This window comes from Muscardinus avellanarius (genome assembly GCF_963383645.1).
Source record: "Muscardinus avellanarius genome assembly, chromosome: 8".
NCBI lineage: Eukaryota > Metazoa > Chordata > Mammalia > Rodentia > Gliridae > Muscardinus > Muscardinus avellanarius.
The window spans coordinates 37,694,234-37,718,240 of NC_137794.1; the positions used below are offsets into that span (position 1 = coordinate 37,694,234).

At 42.0% G+C, this 24,007-nt stretch overlaps 1 protein-coding gene across 2 annotated transcripts in view; it reads left to right on the forward strand.

Moving 5' to 3' along the window:
• Positions 1 to 858: 858 nt before the first annotated feature.
• Positions 859 to 24,007, forward strand: part of FILIP1 (filamin A interacting protein 1) — a gene marked incomplete at both ends in the record, with an annotated part of 274,463 nt that continues 251,314 nt past the window's right edge. For both annotated transcript variants that reach the window (XM_080700607.1, XM_080700606.1), the window contains one exon: positions 859 to 897. In XM_080700607.1, coding sequence (XP_080556733.1) covers positions 859 to 897 — 39 coding nt within the window. The remainder of the gene's footprint in view (positions 898 to 24,007) is intronic.

The window sequence follows — 24,007 nt, forward strand, 5'->3', positions numbered from 1 at the left end:
CAAAAAATAAAAACACTGGGGGATAGAACACTCCTGAGTTCAATCCCCAGTTTAAGTAGAGGAAGGGAATTGTGACCTTGGGAAATTCATCCTCTTTTGATTCTCCTTCCAAGTTTTGATTGTTTCAGAATCTGCTTTTATTTTTATTTTTATTTTTTTTTAATTTCCAATGACTTCAAGTCACTGTTTTTGCTTGCTTTTTTTTTTTTTTTTTTTGTTCAAAGGTTTTAAGTAAATCTAAGCTTGTCTGGTCCTGATATCAGGATGCTTTGAGGGAGAGGATTCTTGGCGGCAGGCCTAAGAGCCTGAATATCAAGTAGCAAACAAGGAGACTGGAAGAAATGTTCAGCAAGACTGAGATTGAAAAGCTGAGTGTTCGACTGCGGGGCACTCGTGTAGGAGGGAGTGCAGCAGCAGGGATGGCTTCTCAGCACCACACACAGCAGCGATTCTTCCTTCTCGTAAGCACGCTGGCTCTGTGAGACAAGTATATGACAAAAATGTGGTAAGCGTGACAAACATTTCCTCAATGCAGACTCAAATCCCACTAGTAAGAAAACAAAATTGCCTTGTTTTTCCTCTGAGTCTTCTGTCTGACCAAATAAAGAGCATGCTTTGGTAGGAGCCAATACTTCCCACACAGACACATAATTAAAGCAGTATCATCGGGTATGCTGAATGTGCAACAGAACATAGGAAACTTGGGGAAAATATTTACGTGCTATCGTTTTTATTTTGCTTTTGAACAAGCCAAGGAAAGGCAATTTGAACAGAGTTAATTTTTTGTGTGTGTGTGCACTTAAACATAGAGAGACAATCTTGAAAAATTTTCCTCTTTGAATTCTTAAGCAAAATACAATGCCCAAAAGCTTCTGGAAGGCAGTGACAGTGGCTGTGGTAAGAGTTTCTATTATTTTATTCTACTTTTTTTTGTCATTGTTATTGTTCTTGGTTCACTAATGATGACCTCTGATACTTATTACATGAATGTTGCCTTATTTCGGATTTGAAAATTAGTAGCAGAAGTTTGAATAAGATTATTTCATTTTCAAAATCAGATTTATGACTTAGCTAAAAGGGAAAGAACAAATTGCAATAGATGCATTTATCAGCCCTTAAATCAATCAACTGAAATTAAGATTTCTTTTCAGATCTATTGGGTCACGGTTATGCCATGAGGATGACATTGCTTCATAATATAATGGAACTAGACATCACAGGATAGGACACACTCTAACAACATAAATAGATTAACATCTGGGAGCCCTGACATGTACTCTGCTTTTCTTCAATGCCAGGCACTGTAATATGGGCTTTACTTATTTGTTGCAATAACCATATAAGCAGTTTTTATTATTATTCTCATTGCACAGATGGGAAACTCAGGCTTTGCAAAGTAAAGGAAATTACTCAAGAACTAATAGTTGCCAGGTGTGGTGGTGCACCCCTGTAATCCCACCTCAGGAGGCTGAGACTGGAGGACTGCAGGTTCGAGGCAAGCCTCAGCAACTTAGAGAGATCAGCAGCAACTTAGCCAGTCCTTGTTTCAAAATAAAAAGTAGCCAGGTGTGGTGGCGCACCACGCTTGTAATCCCCGCTCTTGGGAGGCGGAGACAGGAGGATCGCGCAGGTTCGAAGTCAGCCTTGCTGGCTTAAGAGACCCTGTTTCCAAATAAAAATATAAAAAAATAGGTCTAGGAGTGTAGTCTGGAGGTAGAAGGGTTCCATCCCCAGTACCACCAAAAAATAAAAAATAAAAAAAAAACAGTAAATAGGGCCGGGCATGGTGACATATGCCTGTAATCCTTGAACTCTGTAAGTTAAGATAGGAGGATTACATGTTCGAGAACAGCCTTAAGCAACCTATCGAGACTGTTTCAAACCAAAAAATAAAATAGGGCTGGGACTGTAGCTTGGAGGTGGAAAGCCCCTGGGTGCCATCCCTAGTACCACACACATATATAGATATATATATAAAAGGGTTGGGGGTGTAGAACTCAGAGATAGAACCCCCCTAGGGTTCAATCCTAGTACAAAAAAATCCCAACAACAACAACAATAACAACAACAACAAAAAACTCCTAGCTAGCTGTAAAGCTGGTGTTCAGTCTAGGTGGATTTGACTCCAAAGTCCAATCCCCTCCACCACATAATATGTCCCATGGCTCCGTTCTCTCACTTCCTAATCCTACAATTAAGGGACCTAGATTCCACATTGAATATAGAATTTCTATTTTTAGCTAATGGGTGGTGTAGGTCAGTGTTTCATGATTTTCAGAAGTTCAAGTTTATTATTATCTTTAAAAAGTTTAACTGATACACAGAAACATAAAAATTATGTATATTAATGGGTTATCATGTCATGTTCGATACATGCATATATTTTGCTATGCTTAAATCAGGTTGAACATATTTATCTTCTCAAACACTTATCAATTTGTTGTGGTAAAAACCTTCAAAATTGAGCTGGGCGTGGTGGCAAATGTTTGTAATCCCAGTGCTTGGGAGGCTGAGACAGGAGGATCGCACAGGTTCGAAGCCAGCCTCAGCTACTCAGTGAGGCTCTCAGCAACTTAGTGAGACCCTGTTTCCAAATAAAATATAAAAAGTTAGGTCTGGGAGTTAGCCTGGATGTAGAAAATCTCCTGGGTTCCACCCCCAGTACCACACATTCACACACATTCACACACACACACACACACACACACACACACACACCTTCAAAATTTTCCAGGCCTGATGGCGCCTGCTTATAATCCCAGCATTTGGGAGGCTGAGACGGGAGGATTGCGGTTTGCAGAGAGCCTCAACTACTTAGTGAGGCTCTTTGCAACTCAACTCAGTGTTTCACCCAGCTGTTTCAAAATAAAGAATAAAAAATAGGGCTGTGGGTGTAGCTCAGAGATAGACTGCCCCTGGGTTCCATCCCCAGTGCCACAAAAAACAAAACAAAACAAAAACAAAAAAAACCTTCAAAATCTTCTCTTCTAACCTTTTCAACTTATATACATAATTTTTATCTATAATATCATACTGTGCAATAATACCCCAAGCTCCTTGTTCCTATGTAACAATTAACTTAGTATCCATTCATTAAACTTTCCCCATCTCCATCCCCTCCCCATACACTGTCCCACAGTGCCTTTCCTCTTAGCTCCTAGGAGATATTCCATATATGAGTGAGACCATTCCGTGCTTGTCTTTTTATGCCTACTTATTTCACTTCATTTAATGATCTCTGGTTCCACCCAGGTGTTGCAAATAACAAAATTTTGTTCTTTTTTATGGCAGAACATTATTCTCTTTAGTATACATGACACATTTTTTTTATACATTCATCAGTTGATAGACACCTAGGCTATTTCCATTTCTTGAAAATTGTGAACAGTTTGACAGTGAACATGGGAGTGCAGGTGTCTCTTCACTATACTTGTTATATAGTCTTTGGGTATACACCCAGCAGTGGGTTTTCTGGATCATATGGTAATTACCATTATTGTAGTTGTTGTCATTATTATTATTGGTTTTGGGGATTGAACCCAGGGGCATTCCATCTCTAAGATATATCCCCAGCCCTACATTATTCTTTTTTTTACATTTTGAAACAGGGCCTCACTAAGTTGCTGAGGCTGTCCTTGAACCTGTGATCCTTCTCTTTCAGCCTACCAAGTACTGAGATTACAAGCATGCACCACACCCCAGCCGTGTGTGTGTGTGTGTGTGTGTGTGTGTGTGTGTGTGTGTATATGGTACTGGGGATGGAACCCAGGGACCTTCTACCTCCAGGCTACATCCTCAGACCTATTCTATTTTATTTTTTAATTTGAAAACAGGATCTTGCTAAGTTGCTGGAAGCCTCATTAGTTGCTGAGGCTGTATTCCTACAAACGTTGATTCTTCTTTCTCAGTCTCCCAAGTATTGGGATTATAGGTATGTATGCCACCATGCCCAGCTTCTATCTTTTTACAATGAAAAATCTTAGGGCCAGCCAGGCATGGTGGCGCACGCTTGTAATCCCAGCATTCGGGAGGCTGAGACCATAGGATTGTGGTTTGTGGACAGCCTCAGCTACTTAGGTCCTCCGGAACTTAGTGAGACCCTCTTTCAAAATAATGAATAACATTGGCATGGTTGCGCACGCTTGTAATCCCTGTGCTTGGGAGGCTGAGACAGGAGGATCGCACAGGTTCGAAGCCAGCCTCAGCTACTTAGTGAGGTTCTCAGCAACTTAGTGAGACCCTGTTTCCAAAATAAAATATAAATGGGTCTGGGAGTATAGCCTGGAGGTAGAAAGCCTCTGGGTTCCACCCCCAGTACCACCAAAAATAAAAATAAAAAAAAAGAATAAAAAAATAGGGAAGGGAATGTAGCTCGGAGGTCGAATGCTCCTGATTTCCATCACCAGACTTGCAAAAAAAAAAAAAAAAATCGTAGTGACTCACACTTGTAATCTCAGTACTTGGAAGGCTGAGACAGGAGGATCTTAGATTCGCAGCCAGCCTCAGCATGGGTTGTATCTCGGAGGTAGAATGCTCCTGGGTTGCCTACTCAGTTCCGCCAAAACCAAAACAAAACAAAACAAAACTTGGTTCATAGTACAACAATATGTAAATTTATTTACAGTATCTTACAATATACATAAAATAATTTTTTGGGGGGATGGAACCCAGGGGCATTCTACCTCCAAGCTACATTTCCAGCCCTATTTTTTTATCCTTTATTTTGAAACAGGGTCTCACTGAGTTGCACAGGGCCTCACTAAGTAGCTGAGGCTGTCTGTGAACCGCGATTCTCTGGTCTTGGCCTCCCAAATGCTGGGATTACAAACATGTGCCACCATGCCCCGTTATGAAATAATTTAAAAATTTCAGTAAAATATTACTACTAACAATGCATTTACTAAGTAACATTTAAGATTTTCTTTGGTCTAAGAACACCTCCTAATAAGGATGTATAGATAGGATAATGGGCACAAGAGTTACTTGAGTTAATTGTTTGGTTATTGTCGGGAATCCAGCCTGACAGCTTACGGGGCTGGGCGAGATGATGAGTACCTGACGACTCGAACACAAACCAACGAGCCAGGAGTCAAGTCAAGCGAGATCTCATTTATTTCTCTCCAAGCCATCCTTTATATAGTACCAAGCCACGAGGGGAATTTCCATGAGAAATAGCCTATCCTATCCGGGATAAAGATCACTAGCTCGTAGTTTACAGCCAATCCCAGGCCAGTACATGAGCCATTCATGTGTGCGGAAAGCTCCTTTAAAGGTAGAAAGGGAAAAACCGCTCAGTCTCCCCACCCATAGTGAATGGGGAAACCACGCCTTCCTAGCTTCCTCCAGGCGCCATCGTTGCCCCTTTTCTGCTGAATCACTTTACTTAAAGTTTTGCCTTAGGCCGTAGGCCGCTCAGGCCGAATCTCCTTAGGCGCTGTATAGACACACCCCATCAGGTTATTTTATACATTTTGATACATTTAGGTTGTATTCAATTTAATGGTTTGTTTTCATAGTCTGATTTAATAAACTGAGGGTTTTTTGTGGTGCTAGAGATCTAAACCAGGTAAGTTCTCTACCATTTAGCCTTATCCTAGTCCCTTAAGTAATTTTTATTATGTAGGAACGTTTATATGGTTCAAAAACTGGAATTACAGAAAATGTGCTTACAGAAGCATCGCCTGTCTCATTTCTTCTATTCCTTCTCCACTCATCCTCTAGAGGAAACGTTTTCCTGTGTGGTGTTTTGTTTGTTAACATTTCTTTTCCTTTTTTCTTGCTATAGCAAACATATATTTCTCTTTCTTACACCAAATTTGGTATGCAATAGCTTTTTCAAACTTTTTTCTTCTTCTACTTCTCCTTCTTCTTTTTTGTGGTACCGGGGATGGAACTCAGGGGCATTCTATCTTCGAGCTACACCCCAGCCCTATTTTTTATTCTTTATTTTGAAACAGGGTCTCACTGAGTTGCAAAGGGCCTCACTAAGTAGCTGAGGCTGGCTTTGAACCTGAACAATCCTCCTGTTTCAGCCTCTCAAATGCTGTGATTGCAAGTGTGTGCCACCATGCCCAGCTTTTTGAAACTTTGATGTGCTTATTTACAGTATATTTTAGGAATCATTATATTTTAATTCATAGAGATCATCCTTATCATTTTCTTTTTGTTTGCATAGTGATCCATACTATAATTTATTTAACTAGTGGCCTATAATAAGTATTAGATTATTTCCAATATCTTTACTATGCTATAATTTTATGCACATATTATCATATATGTATGAATGTGCTACAATGTAGTAATTTATTTTAAAACCCTGTAGGCTGAATTGTTTTATTGAGTTGTATTGAACTTAGTAAAAAGGATCTGTTTGAGCTGGGCATAGTGGTACATGCCTCTAATCCTAGTATTTGGGAGGCTAAGACAGGAGGCAGGTTTGAGGCCAGCCTCCGAAACTTAGTGAGACCCTCATCAACATAGCAAGATCTTAAACTGGGTGTGGTGGTTCAGGCATGTAATCCCAGCATTCGGGAGGCTGAGACCAGAGGATCGTGGTTTGAGGACAGCCTCAGTTACTTAGGGAGGCCCTCTGCAACTCAGTGAGACCCAGTTTCAAAATAAAGAATAAAAAATAGGGCAGAGGGTATAGCTCAGTGGTAGAATGCCCCTGGGTTCCATCCCCAGACCCACAAAACAAACAAAGAAACAAACAAAAATAGCAAGATCTTGTTTAAAAAAATATATATATATATATAGGGCTGGGGGTGTGGCTCAGAGGGAGAATGCCCCTGGGTTCCATATTCAGTACCTCTCCCTATAATCTGTTTCTGCCACTAATTAGTCTCTTTTGTGGGTCTGGGGATGGAACCCAGGGGCATTCTACCTCCGAGCTACACCCCCTGCCCTATTTTTTATTCTTTATTTTGAAACCGAGTCTCACTGTGTTGCAGAGGGCCTCACTAAGTAGCTGAGGCTGTCTGCGAACCATGATCCTCCAGGTCTCAGCCTCCCGAATGCTGGGATTACAAGTGTGCGCCACCACGCCTGGCTCATCCTCAGTTTTTGACAGGATACTCTTGACAGAGGATGTGGATCCTACAGCTGGCTATGGTGGCACATGTCTTATAATTCCAGTACTTGGGAGGCTGTGATCCTGGAAGGATCACAGATTTGAGGCCAGCCTTAGAAACTTAGTGAGGTGTTAAGTAACCCAGTGAGACCCTGTTTCCAAATTAAAAAAATAGGGCTGGGGTGTAGCTTGGAGATAAAATGCTTCTGAGTTCAATCTCCATTACCCCACCCCCAAAAATCCTACAATTGGGCCAACTCTTGGCTTATTTTAAAATAAACATGAGCTGGGCATGGTGGTACATGCCAGTAATCCCAGTACTTGGGAGACTGAGACATAAAGATCCTAGGTTCAAGACTAGCCTCAGCAACTTAGAGAGACCTTCAGCATCTTAGTGGAATCCTGCTTCAAAATAAATAAATAAACCAGGCTTGGTGGCGCACACTTGTAATCCCTGCGCTTGGGAGGCTGAGACGGGAGGATCGCACAGGTTCGAAGCCAGCCTCAGCTGGCTTAAGAGACCCTGTTTCCAAATAAAATATAAAATAGGTCTGGGAGTGCAGCCCAGAGGTAGAGGGCCCCTGTGCTCCATCCCCAGCACCACCAATAAACAAACAAACAAATAAACAAACAAACAAACACACAACCAACAAATAGGGCTGGGTGTAGCTCAGCGGTAGAATGTCCCTGTGTTCAATCTCCAGGACCACAATAAATAAATAAATAAATAAATAAGCAGGAGTATTTCAGAGTTGCTTCAGTTTTGTCATGTATATTGAACTCTTGGTATATGTGAAACAAGATACTCGCTCAGAGATGAAGAAGACATTGGTCCTCCCCTTCTAGAAGCTGAAGTGGTTTACATCCCAGAGGTTTACAATCAATCTGGCTCAATTAGAATCAGCTGGATAGCTTCTACAGTTTACTGATCCAAATCACTCCATTCTAGGCATATTAAATCAGAATCTCCAGGGACTGTATCTTCATACATTTGTTTGTTTTTATTTTCATTGTGGTTTGAATTGTAGTTGAGGTTGGGAACCATTGATCTAGAGGCAGATGTAATGGCACCTGTAAATAAAGTAAATAAATAAATAAACCAAACAAAAATACCCAGAGAAGCCAGGTGTGGTGGCGCACTCTTGTAATCCCAGCATTCTGGAGGCTGAGGCAGGAGGATCGAAGGTTTGTGGCCAGCCTCAGCTACTTAGGAAGGCCCTCCACAACTTAGTGAGGCCCTGTTTCAAAATAAAGAATAAAAGCCGGGTGTGGTGGCGCACACTTGTAATCCCCGCGCTTGGGAGGCTGAGACAGGAGGATCGCATGGGTTCAAAGCCAGCCTCAGCTACTTAGTGAGGCTCTCAGCAACTTAGTGAGACCCTGTTTCAAAAAAAAAAAAAGAAAAAAAAAGAAAAAGAAAAGAAAAGGTCTGGGAGTATAGTCCGGAGGTAGAAAGCCTCTGGGTTCCACCCCCAGTGCCACCAAAATAAAGAATAAATAATCAGGCTGGGGGTGTAGCTAAGAGGTAGAATGCTCCTGGGTTCAACCTCAAGCACCACAAAACAATAACAACATCAAAAACAATACAAAACAAAACAAAAAACAGATTTTGGTCAATGACAAATCAGTGGAAAGACTAGACTTTCAGAAATAGGAAGCAATGACCAGACCTGATGATATGTCCCAATCCTCCCCAGTAACTTTGATTTCCAAATCAGAAAGACAGAGGGAAACATCCAACAGTATGACGTCTGCACACCACTGTTACGGGCTCTGGACCCCGGGGCCTGGCTGTGTTAGCCCACCTGCCTCAGGGCCCCGGCGCCCCTCCTATTCCTTGCCTGTTGGTTCCTTCTCTCTTTCAGTGATTAATATGGTGTCAATTTTATGTGCTGCTCCCTTGGGACCTATTTTGTAAATCATTAAACCAAACCAAAACTACATTGAATGTTAGCTGTTTCTTTCTCATTCTCTTGACTTAACTTTTTTTTTTTTTTTCCAGTATGGGGATGGAACTCAGGGGCATTGTACCTCTGAGCTACACACCCAGCCCTATTTTTTAGTCTTTTTTATTTTGAAACAGGGTCTTACTGAGTTGCGAAGGGCCTCGCTAAGTAGCTGACGCTGTCCTCTCACCATGATCTTTCAGTCTCTGCCTCCTGAATGCTGGGATTACAAGCGTGGGCCACCACACCCGGCTTGACTTTTTTACTGACTATGAGAAGAAAACAAGAAAGTATGGAGAGGAAAATAAGGTGAATATTTCAAATACTTTATTTTTTGCGGGTCTGGGGATGGAACCCAGGGGCATTCCACCTTCGGGCTACACCCCTTGCCCTATTTTTTTATTCTTTATTTTGAAACAGTCTCACTGAGTTGGAGAGGGCCTCACTAAGTACCTGAGGCTGTTCTCGAACCGCTCCTCCTGTCTCAGCTTCCCAAGCGCGGGGATTACAAGCGTGCGCCACCACGCCCGGCAAATTTTCTTATTTTAATTTGACATTTGAGTATCAGGCTGAAGGTTTTAGAGTTTCCTCATGACAGAGATTGAGATTCATGCTGTATAGAGCAATAGAGCCACCAGGTGGCGCTCAAACAACACTTATCAGTGCTAGAACAAGCTTTGGTGTCCAGGTTACTGTTTGATAGTGAAATAGGGTCTCACTGAGTTGCAGAGGGCCTCACTAAGTAGCTGAAGGCTGTCCGCGAACCGAGATTCTCCAGTCTCAGCCTCCTGAATGCTGGGATTACAAGCGTGCCCCACCATGCCTGGCTCTCACGCGATACTTTTAAATGTATAGGAAAGAAGAGAGAATTCTATAAGAAGTCTTTTTTTTTTTTTTTTTTGGTGGTACTGGGGTTCCTGGAAGCCCTTCTACCTCAGGGCTACACTCCCAGACCTATTTTATATTTTTGAAACAGGGTCTCTTACACCAGCGCGGCTGGCTTCCAACCTGAGCGATCCTCCTGTCTCCGCCTCCCAAGCGTGGGGATTACAAGCGTGCGCCACCACGCCCGGCCCTATAAGGAGTCTTTATGTATGCATTCAGCCCCAATAATTATTAACATTCTGCATTATTATTTCATCTATACTCTCTAAACTTTTTTTTTTTGAAGTATTTTAATAGCAACACCTGGCACAGCAGCACACACCTGTATTCTTAACTACTTGGGGGAGGCTGAGACAGGAAGATTGCAAGTTTGAGGCCAGCCTTAACCACTTAGTGAGACTTTGTCTCAAAACAGTTAATGTTTAAGATTTTTTTTTTGTAAACTTTTTTTTTTTTTTTTGGTGGTACTGGGGTTCCTGGAAACCCTTCTACCTCTGGGCTACACTCCCAGACCTATTTTTATATTATTATTTGGAAACAGAGTCTCTTAAGCCAGCGAGGCTGGCTTTGAATCTCCGTGATCCTCTTTTCTCCACCTCCTAAGTGCAGGGATTACAAGCCTGTGCCACCACGCCCGGGTATAAAACTTTTTAATGCACAGCTTTGCTTTTTCTGGCTTTCATAGTTTTTCAGACTTTATATGATATAATATCCCCTACAGAAACATGACATCAATAATGGTAAGAGCTTGTTATGTTTCTGAAGATAATCTTTTTTTTTTTTTTTTGAGGTACTGTGGATGGAACCCAGAGACATTCTACTTTTGAACTATACCCCCAGCTCTATTTTTTATTCTTTATTTTATTTTTGTGGTACTGGGGATGGAGCCCAGGGACATTCTACCTCCGAGCTACCCCCTAGCCCCTTTTTTCCTTTTTTGTGGTACTGGGGGTGGAACCCAGGGGCTTTTCTGCCTCCGGGCTGTACTCCCAGACCTATTATATATTTTATTTGGAAACAGGGTCTCACTAAGTTGCTGAGAGCACACTAACTAAGTAGCTTAGCCTGGCTTGGAACCTGTGCTGAGTGATCCTCCTGTCTCAGCCTCCCAAGCACTGGGCTAACAAGCCTGTGCCACCATGCCTGCCCAGCCCAATTTTTTATTTTATTGTTTTTAGTGGTACTGGGAGTGGAACCCAGAGGTTTTCTACCTCTGGGCCATACTCCCAGACCTATTTTATATTTTATTTGGAAACAGGGTCTCACTGAATTGCTGAGAGCCTCATTAAGTAGCTGAGGCTGGCTTCAAACCTATGTGATCCTCCTGTCCTAGCCTCCCAAGCGCAGGGATTACAACCCTACGCCATTACCATGCTCCACTATGCCCAGCTCTCCCAGCCCTATTTTTTATTCTTTACTTTGAAACAAGGTCTCACTGAGTTGCAAAGAGCCTCACTAAGTAGCTGAGGCTGTCCTCAAACCGCAATCCTCCTGTCTCAGTCTCCCAAATGCTGGGATTACAAGCGTGCGCCACCACACTGGCTAGGTCTCACTGAGCTTGGGAAGGGCCTCACTAGGTAACTGAGGCTGTCCGTGAACCTGTGATCCTCCTGTCTCTGCCTCCTGAATGCTAATAATCTATTTTTTAAGCTTTTAGTATTCTTTCTGTTATTCATTCCTATTGACATAGTTTCAGCGGAAGCAGGCATGAACACAGGGTTCACTTACCTCAAATAGCCAGAGCTTAAGATCATGCCGCAGAGTCCAGCTGACCGGCAGAGGAATGTAATGGCCTGGGCTGAATGCGCTAGTGCGCAGCCACTCAGGAATGCAATGTTTAGATTGTATCTAGAGACTGTGAAGAGTAAACAGCATTTTTTCTCTAAGGTCTTGAAATTATATATATATATATATATATATATATATATATATATTTTTTTTTTTTTTTTTTTTTTTTTTCAGGTCTTGGGATGGAACCCAAGGGCATTCAATCTCCGAGCTACACCACCTGCCCTGTTTTATTTTTTATTTTGAAACAGGGTCTCACTAAGTTGCGGAGGGCCTCACTAAGTAGCTGAGGCTGTCCACGAACTACGATCCTCCGGTCTCAACCTCCTGAATGCTGGGATTACAAGCTTGTGGCAGCACGCCCAGCTCTTTTTAATTTTTTTGAAACAGGGTCTCACTGAGTTGAGAAGGGCCTTGCTATGTAGCTGAGGCTGTCTAAGAAGCCATACTTCCGGTCTCTGCCTCGGGAATGTTGGGATTACAAGCATGTGCCACCACTCCCGCCCCAGCTCCCATTTTATCTTCTTTGTTTTGAAACAGGGTCTCACTGAGTTGTGGAGGGCCTCACTAAGTAGCTGAGGCTGGCTATGAACCTGTGATCCTCCTGTCTCAGCTTCACAAGTACTGGGATTAGAGGCATTTGTCAACACACCTGGCTTTAATTTTTTTTTTTTTTTTAATTTTGAGACAGGTTCTTGCCAAATTTCTGAGTTTGGCCTTGAACTTGCGATTCTCTTGTTTCAGCTTTCCAAGTAGCTGAGATTGCAGGCATGTGCCACAGTGGCTGGCCTATGCGGACCATTTTTAAGAAGCAGATTTATTCAATAGAAGTAAGTGTAGTCAGGATTTGACTGACTAAATAATACTAAATAGCCAGGTACATCAATACACACCTGTAATGCGCAGTACTTGGGCGTCTGAGACCTGAGGGTTGTAGGTTTAAGGCCAGCCTCGGAAATTTAGTAAGACCCTCAGCATTAGCAAGATCCAGTTTCAAAATAAAGAGTAAAATAGGTCTGGGAGTGTGGCTCAGAGGTAGAATGTCCCCTGGATTCAATCTCCAGTAGAAAGAAAAAAAAGTTCTAAATATATTTATGCTAGTAAGTGTCCTAAGTGTGCACCTCCACTTCTTCTTCTTTTTTTATTTTGATGCACAGTCTTGCTAAATTGCTGAGGCTAGTCTCAAAGTTTTGAGTCATTTGCTTTGGCTTTCCAAGTAGCAGGGATTACAGTAATGTGCTACCGTGACTGATTCTCAGAGGTGTTTTAACTAACATCAAGTATCTAGATTAATGTAGTTTAATTAATTGATTTATTGATTTTTATGGTTCTGGGGATTGAACCTACTTGGCATTCTATCTCTAAGTTACACCTCCTTAATTTTATCTAATTTCACTGAATTATATCTTTTTTTTTTTTGGTGGTACTGGGGGTGGAACCCAGGGGCTTTCTACCTCCGGGCTATACTCTCAGACCTATTTTATACTTTATTTGGAAACAGGGTCTCACTAAGTTGCTGAGAGCCTCACTAAGTAGCTGAGGCTGGCTTCGGACCTGTGCGATCCTCCTGTGTCAGCCTCCCAAGCGCGGGGATTACAAGCGTGCGCCATCACGCCCGGCTACTGAAGTACATCTACTGAAGTATATCTTTCAACCATAAAACCTCCAACATCACCATCTATTGAAAGTTGTTTTGTAGAAAATGAAAAACTTTCACTTCTGTTGGAAAGTCTATTTCTTTTTTTGAAGGTGCAGAAACTTCTGAGTGGGAGAGTCCTGGGTACCAGATCTCATTCTTAATTTGACATTAGTCAAGTTACTCACCTTCTCAAAATTCAATTTCATCATTCATAAAAACAGGATCATAGTACCTAACAGTAATGTCTATCTTGGAGAATTGTTCTAGGCTGAGATGATGAATTTATAAAGTAGCGGAAACAAATTGAGATGTGGGTTCTCCCAGAGGCATGCTAAAGTGCAAAGATTTTATCATAATTATTTATTTGGGAAGTTCAGAGAGTACAAGGAAGTAGAGAAGGTTATTTAGTGACAGAGGAGCACCTTAAGAGGCAACTGGACTCAAATCTGTAAATATTGTTAGCAGGGGAAACCTTAGAGAAATGGTGCAAAGTACACACTTAGAATTATTCCCCCCAAGCCAGGCAGATGGTCCATGCTTGTAATACTTGGGAGGCTGAAACAGGAGGTTAGTAAATTCACAGCCTGTTACAGCTACTTTTTAAAAAAAATTTTATTGGTGCACTGTTGTGTTACAGCTACTTAATGAGATTTTGTTTCAAAATAAAATAGGGATGGGGTATAGCTCAGAGACAGGACACTTCTGGGTTCAATCCAAGCACACACACACACAAAATTATTCCACCAAAGGGTGGGGGCTGGAGTATTTATTTATTTATTTATTTATTTATTTTGGTGGTACTGGGGGTGGAACCCAGAGGCTTTCTACCTCTGGGCTATACTCCCAAACCTTTTTAATATTTTATTTGGAAACAGGGTCTCACTAAGTTTCTGAGAGCCTCACTAAGTAGCTGAGGCTGGCTTCGAACCCGTGCGATCCTCCAGTCTCAACCTCCCAAGCGCGGGGATTACAAGCGTGCGCCACCACGCCCAGCAGGCTGGAGTATGTATATACCAACTTAAGACATGAAGTCATTAGTTAAAGGCTGCTCCTGGGAATATTAATTACTTAGCATTTTATACCTACAAAGAGATGGAAGAAGAACATCCTAAGACACTGAGATGCAGATACTGGCAGCTAAGATTTCACCAGAGCACAGTGAAAGGCCTGAGAAATGAATGGCCCTAACATGCCTTATGCACTGGTACAGTGTTTGTTCAGGGTTCAACAAAAAGTTGAGCATTGCTATTCCAACAATCTGAAGCCTGAAATGTTCCAAAACACCGAAAGTTTTTGAGTGTTGACATGATGGTACAAGTGGAAAATTCCGCATCTGACCTCATGAGATGGGTTGCAGTCAGAATGCATATGCACTAAGTATATTGTATAAATTGCCTTCAGACTAAGGGTATAGGTCTGTATAAAATATAACATATTTTGTGTTTAGACTTTGGTCCTATCCCCCAAATATCTCATTATATCTATGCAAATATTCTGAAATTTAAAAAAGTGAAATGAAATCTGAAATGCTTCTAATCCCAAGCATTTTGGGTAAGGAATACTCAACCTGCATTAAAATAAGAAATTGAGGCCTGGTGTGGTGGTGCAGGCTTGTAATCCCAGCATTCGGGAGGCGGAGACCGGAGGATCTTGGCTCGCAGACAGCCTCAGCTACTTAGTGAGGCCCTTTGCAACTCAGTGAGACCATGTTTCAAACATTTAAAAAATGGACTGAAAAATAGGGCTGGGGGTATAGCTTGGAGGTACAATGCCCCTGGGTTCCATCCCCAGTACTGCAAAAAAAATAAAAATATACCTAAAATAAGAAATTGAATTGATCTCTTAGTAGAAAATATTGTTATTGCATACTGTACCTGTTCCTCATAGCATATTTCCTCTTCTGAACGGGTCAATGTAAGGCTCTGTAAACATAAGACCACAAATCATAGTGGTTTAAAGAAAAGAGAAAAGCCGGGCGTGGTGGCACACGCTTGTAATCCCAGCATTCGGGAGGCTGAGACCAGAGGAAGCGGACAACCTCAGCTACTTAGTGAGGGCCTACGCAACTTAGTGAGACCCAGTTTCAAATTAAAGAATAAAAAAACTAGGGCAGGGGGTGTAGCTTGGATGTCAAATGCTCCTGGGTTCCATCCCCAGATCTGCAACAAAGAAAGAAAGAAAGAAAGAAAGAAAGAAAGAAAGAAAGAAAGAAAGAAAGAAAGAAAGAAAGAAAGAGAGAGAAGTTGGTTTCTCACTTAACACTCACTGTGACAAATCTGCTTCATGTGGTGATTCAGGGACTCAGGTTCCTCCAATTTAGTCACTACGGGATCCATCAGGATAATGTGTTTTTACCTGACCAAAGTAGAATGCTCTACATCTAGGTTTTAGTCAGTGGGGAGAGAAAAAGAGCAGGAACAATGGTGTCTTAGGGCCAGACTCACAAGTGGCGCTCAGTACTCCTGTTCACGGGGAAAGAACTTGGGCACAAGGACACATCTAAGTAAAGAGTTGTTTGTTAAATATCATCCATTTGCAGAACCAAGCACCTAACTATAACATATTATGAGAAAAGGGAGAATGGGTTTTTGTGGATAACTGGCACTTTCTGCCACATCTGTTAGCATAGTATCCATTTTAGGCTTGTTTTAGATTCTGGTAAATCTCCCTTATCACAGAAAAGGGGATAGGATATGAAACTGATAACATGGCTGGCATCTTTTACTCAAATCAAGTCACAGAGCTATTTATATACTAATAGAAATATCTTGAATTTCACCTCATCTATCTTCTTCACCCAACTACATACTTGTCTAGAGTATTTTCGTATTTTTGTATATTTGTATATTTTGTATATATATATAGACTTTAATGTTGTAAAGTAATTCAGATTAAAGCTTGCCTGATCTTCTTTGTCACTTTTTTCTTTCTCTATCTCTTTTCTTTTGTTTCTGTCCCTTTCTTCCCTTCCCTTCCCTTCTCTTTCCTTCTCTCTCTGTTGGATATCTATCTCCTGCCCTTGGACATCAGCGTTCCTGGTTCTTGGGGCTTTGGACTTGGTTTGGGATTCATGTATCTGCCTCACCCCTCCGGTTCTTAGAACTTGGGATTCCTCGGGGCGTGGTGGCACACACTTGTAATCCCAGCACTTGGGAGGTTGAGACAGGAGGATCGCACATGTTCGAAGCCAGCCTCAGCTACTTAGTGAGGCTCTCAGCACTTAGTGAGACCCTGTTTCCAAATATATTATAAAATAGGTATGGGAGTATAGCCCGGAAGTAGAAGGCCCCTGGATTTCACCCCCAGTACCACAAGACAAAACAAAACAAAACAAAACAAAAAAACAAAACAAACCTTTGGATTCGGGCTGAATTATATACTCACTTTCTGGTTCTCTGCCTACTTAGAATGACTGTGGGCTGTTTCAACTTGTCAGCCACTTTCTGTAGTAAATCAACCTCTTTCTCCCTGTCTAAGGATCTATCTATCTACCTATCTAATTGGCTCTGTTTCTCTGGAGAGCCATATGGACTTATGTGATTTTTACTAGTCATGGGGTGTGGGACATGCTGGAGGTGCTCCTAACTTCATAGGCCAGTTCCCATGGACACAGGCCACTAAGCCGCCCCCCTCTCTCATTGGGCTGGAGAGCAGGCCTCTCTATCAACAGCTTGCACAGAGGACTACCTTGTATCCATGTGAAATCATTTTTAGTTCAGTGATTTATAAAAGTTTGATTTTGGCCCTGTGGTTAGCTTGATGCATGATGTATAAAAGTTTGGGTTGTCTAAAATTTGAACATATGATACTTGAAGATCTCATAGATGGATTTCAGTCACCTATATAGTTTCTGTCCCTTATATAACCAAGGATAACTGAAAATTGGCTAATTTTTATTTTATGTATATCATATATTCTTTGTGTAATATTTTATTTTATTTTTTGTGGTACTGGAGATGGAACCCAGAGGCATTCTACCTCTGAGCTGCATCCCAGCCCTACTTTTTATTTCTTATTTTGAAACTGGGTCTAATTGAGCTGCAGAGGGCCTCACTAAGTAGCTGAGGCTGTCCGCAAACTGCGATCCTCTGGTCTCAGCCTCCCGAATGCTGGGATTATAAGTGTGTGCCACCACGCCTGGCTTTTTGTGTAATATTTAAAATACGCATTTATAATTTATCTAGATCCTTCCACATAAAGGGTTTCTTTTCTTCAAATGCTTCTGAATTAGAGAAGAGTATGTGATTTTTTGTTCTCCTATTTCATGTCGTTCTAATTATAATTGTGCATATATCCCAAGTATATGTCATATCAATTAGATAAAATTTGTTGAAAGGAGGAACAAATTTATAATTTTTTTACTCTCACAAACAAGGCTTGCTTGCTCTAGGTACTCAAGAACTGTATATCGATAATAAATTTATATAGCAGAATGTCTTTTTTACATGTCATCTGAAGATCATTTTTATTAAGATAAAATGTCTAGGGATGTTTTATAGGACTATGTAGATTTTTGTACAGTTTTCTTTTTGCTGAGTTCCATATAATCTGGATATGTAGCAGGATATCCAGCAGCATTTCAGGGAATAATCAGTTGTAAAAAAACAGTTCCCAAGAAATTATCCTCAAAATTTAGGTAATTAAGCAAGGTGTGATGGCACACTATGGTAATCCCAGTACTTGGGAGGCTGACACAACAATCCTGGTGAATAGCTCAGCAACATAGTGAGACTCAGCAACCTAGTAAGACCCTGTTTCAAAAAGAAATGAACAAAGCTGGGCAGGGTGGCACATGCTTGCAATACCAGCATTCGGGAGGCTGAGAACAGAGGATCACGGTCCACGGACAGCCTCAGCTACTTAGTGAGCCCCTCTGCAACTCAGTGAGACCTGGTTTCAAAATAAAAAATAAAAAATAGGGCAGGGGGTGTAGCTCGGAGGTAGAATGCCCCTGGGTTTCATCCCCAGACTCGCAAAAAAAACAAACAAACAAACAAAAATAAATGAACAGGGAGTGGTGGTGCACGCTTGTAATCCCCAGCCTTGGGAAGCTGAGACAGGAGGATCGCAAAGGTTCAAAGCCAGCCTCAGCTACTTAGGCTCTCAGCAACTTAGCAAGACTCTGTTTCCAATTAAATATAAAATAGGTTTGGGAGTGTAGCCCGGAGGTAGAAGGCCCTTGGGTTCCACCCCCAGTACCACCAAAAACAAATAAAAAAACAAAAAATAATTTAAAAAAAAAAGGGTTTGGTGTGGAATGCCTTTGGGTTCAACCCCCGATACCACAAGGAAAAAAAAAAAAAAATCAGGGAACTAGAATTTGTAGAAAATAGCTTAATTTGATGAGTTGATCGAAATCTAAATTTGTTGAACTCAATCTTCTATTCAATTCTAAATAATTTGTTGGAGTATATGACATCTCCCTAACTCTGGAGGTAGTGCCTTGCATACTTTGCTACCCTCTGAAGCACAGTTGTTCTCCAGTAGTTCATTCTTAACATTTCAAAGAATCTTTGGATGCTTTCCTTAGGTTTACTAATCATAAAAGCATTATAAAATCTTCCCAGGCAAATTCCACCTGGCTGCCTCTTGTTGATTCTTTTTTTTTTTTTTTGTGGTACTGGGGGTGGAACCCAGGGGCTTTCTACCTCCGGGCTATACTCCCAGATCTATTTTTATACTTTATTTGGAAACAGGGTCTCACTAAATTGCTGAGAGCCTCACTAAGTAGCTGAGGCTGGCTTTGAACCTGTGCAACCCTCCTGTCTCAGCCTCCCAAATGCGGGGATTACAAGTGTGCGCCACCACCCTGGCTCTTTTTTATTCTTAACACTGATTACTCAGCATTTGTGTTTGTGTTTTCTTATGTTTGGAAACTCACACATTGTATACAAAAGCTTTTCTTTTTTCCTGTGGCACTGGGGATTGAACCCAGGGGCATTCTAACTCCAATCTACATTTCCAGCATTTATTTATTTATTTATTTATTTATTTATTTATTTATTTATTTATTTATTTATGTGGAACTGGTGTGGAACTTAGGGGCTTTTCTACCTCCAGGCTATACTCCCAGACCTATTTTATGCTTTATTTTGAAACAGGGTCTCACTAAATTGCTGAGAGCCGCACTAAGTAGCTGAATCTGGCTTCGAACCTGTGCGATCCTCCTGTCTCAGCCTCCCAAACGCTGGGGTTACAAGTGTGCGCCTCCACACCCAACTTGTATTCTTTATTTTTGAGACAGGGTCTCACTAAGTTGCGGAGGGCCTCACTAAGTAGCTGAGGCTGTCAGTGAACCCTGATCCTCCGGTCTCAGCCTCCCGAATGCTGGGATTACAAGCGTGCTCACCACGCCCGGCTATTTATTTATTTATTTATTTATGTATCGTGGTACTGGGGGTGGAACCCAGGGGCATTCTCTCTCAAGCTATACCCCCAGCCCTATTCTTTATTCTTTATTTTGAAACAGGGTTTTACTAAGTTGCGGAGGGCCTCACTAAATAGCTGAGGCTGTCCACAAACCTGCGATCCTCCTGTCTTAGCCTCCTGAAAGCTGGGATTGCAAGCATGCACCACCACACCTGGCTATTTATTTTTTATTTGGAAACAGGGTCTTACTAATTTGTTGAAAGTTTCTCTAAGTTGCTGAGGCTGACTTCGAACCTTCCATCTTTCTGTTTCCGCCTCCCAAGTACTGGGGTGACAGGTGGGGATCACTGTGCCCGGCTCAAAAGGATTTTTTGACTTAAGTAACAACATACATCGAGATGTATTGGTAGCTACTTCCTGGCACTGAATAAAGTAAGTAGAAAGACGAACCCATTAGAATGTCCTTGTGAAACATCACAGCTTTAGGGACCTCTCAGTAATCCCTGCTCAATATTAGAAAACCATTTAATGCCATTTTAAAACATTAAGACTTGCAGTATAGGTTTGAGACACTTGAATGAGTAAGCAAAGCTCTAAGTAGAAACTTGATATATAATGGTTTTGGCCTTTGAAGATAAAATCACAGAACCATACAATTTTTAAAATATGACCTTCAAGCTATAAACAGTTGAACTTTGATTTCTGACCTAATGATTCTGATAGATTATCTCACAAAAGGTATTTTTACTTGACTTACTGAGTAAGTCTATGTTAAGAATCTTAATTTTGAATTTTAAATACTTCTCTCACTTTGACAGAACATGGTTATGAATGAACAACTTCCTTTATATTAATAAATTATTAAATCCATACATTTTCTTTCTCTTTTTTTTGTGTGGCTACTGGGGATGGAACCCAGGGGCATTCTACCTCTGAGCTATACCTCCAGATCTATTTCTCATTTTTTATTTTGAAACAGAGTCTCACTAAGTTGTAGAGGGCCTCACTAAAAAGCTTAGGCTGGCCGTACACCTGAAATCTTCTTGTTTCAGTCTCCCAAGTACTGGGATTACAAGCATGCACCACCATACCTGGCTCATAGAATTCCTCTAAAATTGGGTCTTAAGGCTATAGGTCCACAAACAGGGAGAAAGTCAAAGGACCACTGAAAGGTTGAAAATAGAGTTAGGGGGTTTAGGAGGGAGGTTAAAACACCAATCAGGTTATCAGAGACCACTGCTTTATTTGGCCCCAACCACAGTACCCTCTGGGAGTCATCTCCTGGCGGGGAAGGGACCAACGGGCCACGCCTCTGGAGAGTTGTGCATAGTCCTGATCAGTCGGCTGAGTCACGTGGTGGATCGGAGGCACCGATGTTTTATAGGCATGCCAATTCTCTCACGACATCTGTAGTCTTGTGATCTCAAGTATGTCTCACGGCACCTGAAGTCTCTCAATATCTCCGCTTCTGGCTTCCAGGGTTCTCCTTCCTGTTCCTGCTGCTGAGATCACGTGGGGGAGGGACCCAACTTATCAACCACCTTAATAGACATTAGCAAGGTTTAGTGGAGGTGGAGAGTTTTTTCTCAGTTTCCTCTAACTTTGATTTTCACTACCAAATGGATAGTCTGGAAAGATTGTGTCTCAGAGTTTTTGCTAGGGAAGAGAAGGAATCTCTTCTACTGTGGTACCTAAGTAATTTTCTACCATGGTCTTTGGCCTAAAGAACAAGAGATGTGTTAAATAATGCCTGTGTGTGTGTGTGTGTGTGTGTGTGTGTGTGTTTGTGTGTGGGTGTGCGTGTGTGTGTGTGCACGTGCTGCAGGTATTATTTCCATTTTATTTTTTTATTATTTATTTATTTATTTTTTTGAGGGTCTGGGGATGGAACCCAGGGGTATTCGACCTCCGAGCTACACCCCTTGCCCAATTTTTTATTCTTTATTTTGAAACCGGGTCTCACTGAGTTGCAGAGGGCCTCACTAAGTAGCTGAGGCTATCCGGGAATCACAATCCTCTGGTCTCAGCCTCCCGAATGCTGGGATTACAAGCGTACACCACCACACTCAGCTCTTTTTCCATTTTAAATTGGAAAGATATTGCCTTTTAGGCCACCCTAAACCAACCTGGAACCCAATCATAGCAAATTGAACTTGACTATGCATTGTGGCTAGGTCGAGTTCCCAAAGTTTAGCTTTGTCAGGCCTGACCTTACCCTGTGTAGCATAAATAGGACCCAGGAATTCTTGAGACTTCTAAAAGGGGGAACTTATACAACAGCTAGGTTGAGAACCAGTGGGTCAGCTCTATGTTCCTGTAGGAGACTGTTCTAATTTGCTTCTGCTGCCCCAGTAATGGTTTGGATTTGGAATGTCCCCACAGCCCTCAGGGAAACAAGGTAGCAATGTTGTAATGAGGACTTGGTTGCTGAGGAAGGTTCCTGGGGGTGTGGCCTTGGGGATAATATAAGGTCCTCTCCTCCCCCTGTCTATGCGCTCTCTCGCTCCTCCCCCTCTCCCTGCTTTTGGCCTCCACAATGTGAGAGCTGAGCTTTGTACACATGCTCTGTTTCTGCTTCCCACTTCTATTCCTTGAGCTCTGCAGATGCTGGTCTCACAAGGACTGAACCCCCAAATCTCCAAAATCTGTGAACAAATCAATCTTCCTTCTTTTAAGTTATGTAGCCAGTCATTTTGGATTATAGCAGTGAGAATGTTGACAGAAACAGAAACTGGTACCAGAGGAGTGGGGTTACTGCTACATCTGAGTTTGACCATGTGTTTTGTGAATGTTTGGAACTGTTTCATGAGAAGTTGGAAGGAACAGAATTTGGTTAGAGAGGCAGATGGTAGAAACTGTGCTTAGGAGATTTCAGAGGACAAAAAGGACTCCATGGGAAATGGAGTAGAGGCCACATGTGTTACATTCTGGTAAAAAACGTATTGGCATTATGCCTGTGTCCTGAAACTTTGTATGAGGCCAAATTTAAAGATGATGGAATGACTAAACTGGTGAAGGAAATCTCAAAACAGCAAAGTTTTCAAACTGCATTAGCGATATTGATTTCCACGTCCAGCAAATTGTACATCAAATTTTAGGAACAGAAACTAAAGTAGAGAGACTTTATAGATTTTTAGTGTGGCCAGGAAAGGCATGTGTAAAGCTGGGGCCCAGAGAAATGATGTTGTGGAAGAAAATAAGGTAGAGGAGAGGAAGGAGGGAATGGTGGCCATGATGGAGATGGGGCCAGCAGTGGCCCAGATGGAGGCAAGCCCAACAGCTGTGATTTAAAAGGGCCCAATGGCAATGGTTAAAGAGGGCATGACAGCTGGACGTGGTGGTGCACGCTTGTAATCCCAGAGCTTGGGAGGCTGAGACAGGAGGATCGCACAGGTTCAAAGCCAGCCTCAGCTACTTAGTGAGGATCTCAGCACCTTAGTGGAACCCTGTAGCCTGGAGGTATAAAAGCCCCTCGGTTCCACCCTCAGTACCACCAATAAAAAAAAAAAAAAAAAAAAAAAAAGAGGGCATGACTGCCTATCCTGGTAGTGATTACTCAAATAATGCTGGCTTTGCTGGATAAAAAAAAAGGGGTCATGGAGCCTAACCCCCACCCCCAGATCCCAGATTTTTAAGAAATGCCTGGGAAGCCAGGCAGTGTGTGGCAGGGTCAGAATTCCTGCACTCAGGCCCAAATGGGGGCAAATCATGAAGCTGTAAGGGCAAAGCCAGGGTTACAAGGAAAACCCCTGAAATACAAAGGTGCCAGAAATGTGAAGCAATCACAATAAAATGCTGCAATCCTCAAGCCATGGAAACACACTAGAAGAACAAATATGGTGCCCATTACAGCCAACCAGCCTGTAGGGGCAGAGCTGCCAAGGTTCCTTGAAGACCACATCTCACTACCATGTGCCCTGGGTGCCAGCAGTGGAGCTGCAGAATCAAATGCTTGCCTTACTGGATTTTTTTTTGGGTCTGGGGATGGAACCCAGAGGCATTTGACCTCTGAGCTACACCCCCTGCCCATTTTTTAATTCTTTATTTTGAAACAGGGTCTCATTGAGTTATGAAGGGCCTCACTAAGTAGCTGAGGCTGTCTGCGAACTGCGATCCTCTGGTCTCAGCTTCCCAAACGCTGGGATTACAAGCGTGCGCCACCATGCCCGGTATGGATTTTGATACTGTTTGGTCCTATTCCTTTTTTTTTTTTTTTTTTTTTTGGCACTTTCTCTCCCTTTTGGAATGCAAATGTTTACGCTGTAAACATCAACTTGCCTTTAAGATTCAAGCTCCTTGAGGCACTAATGT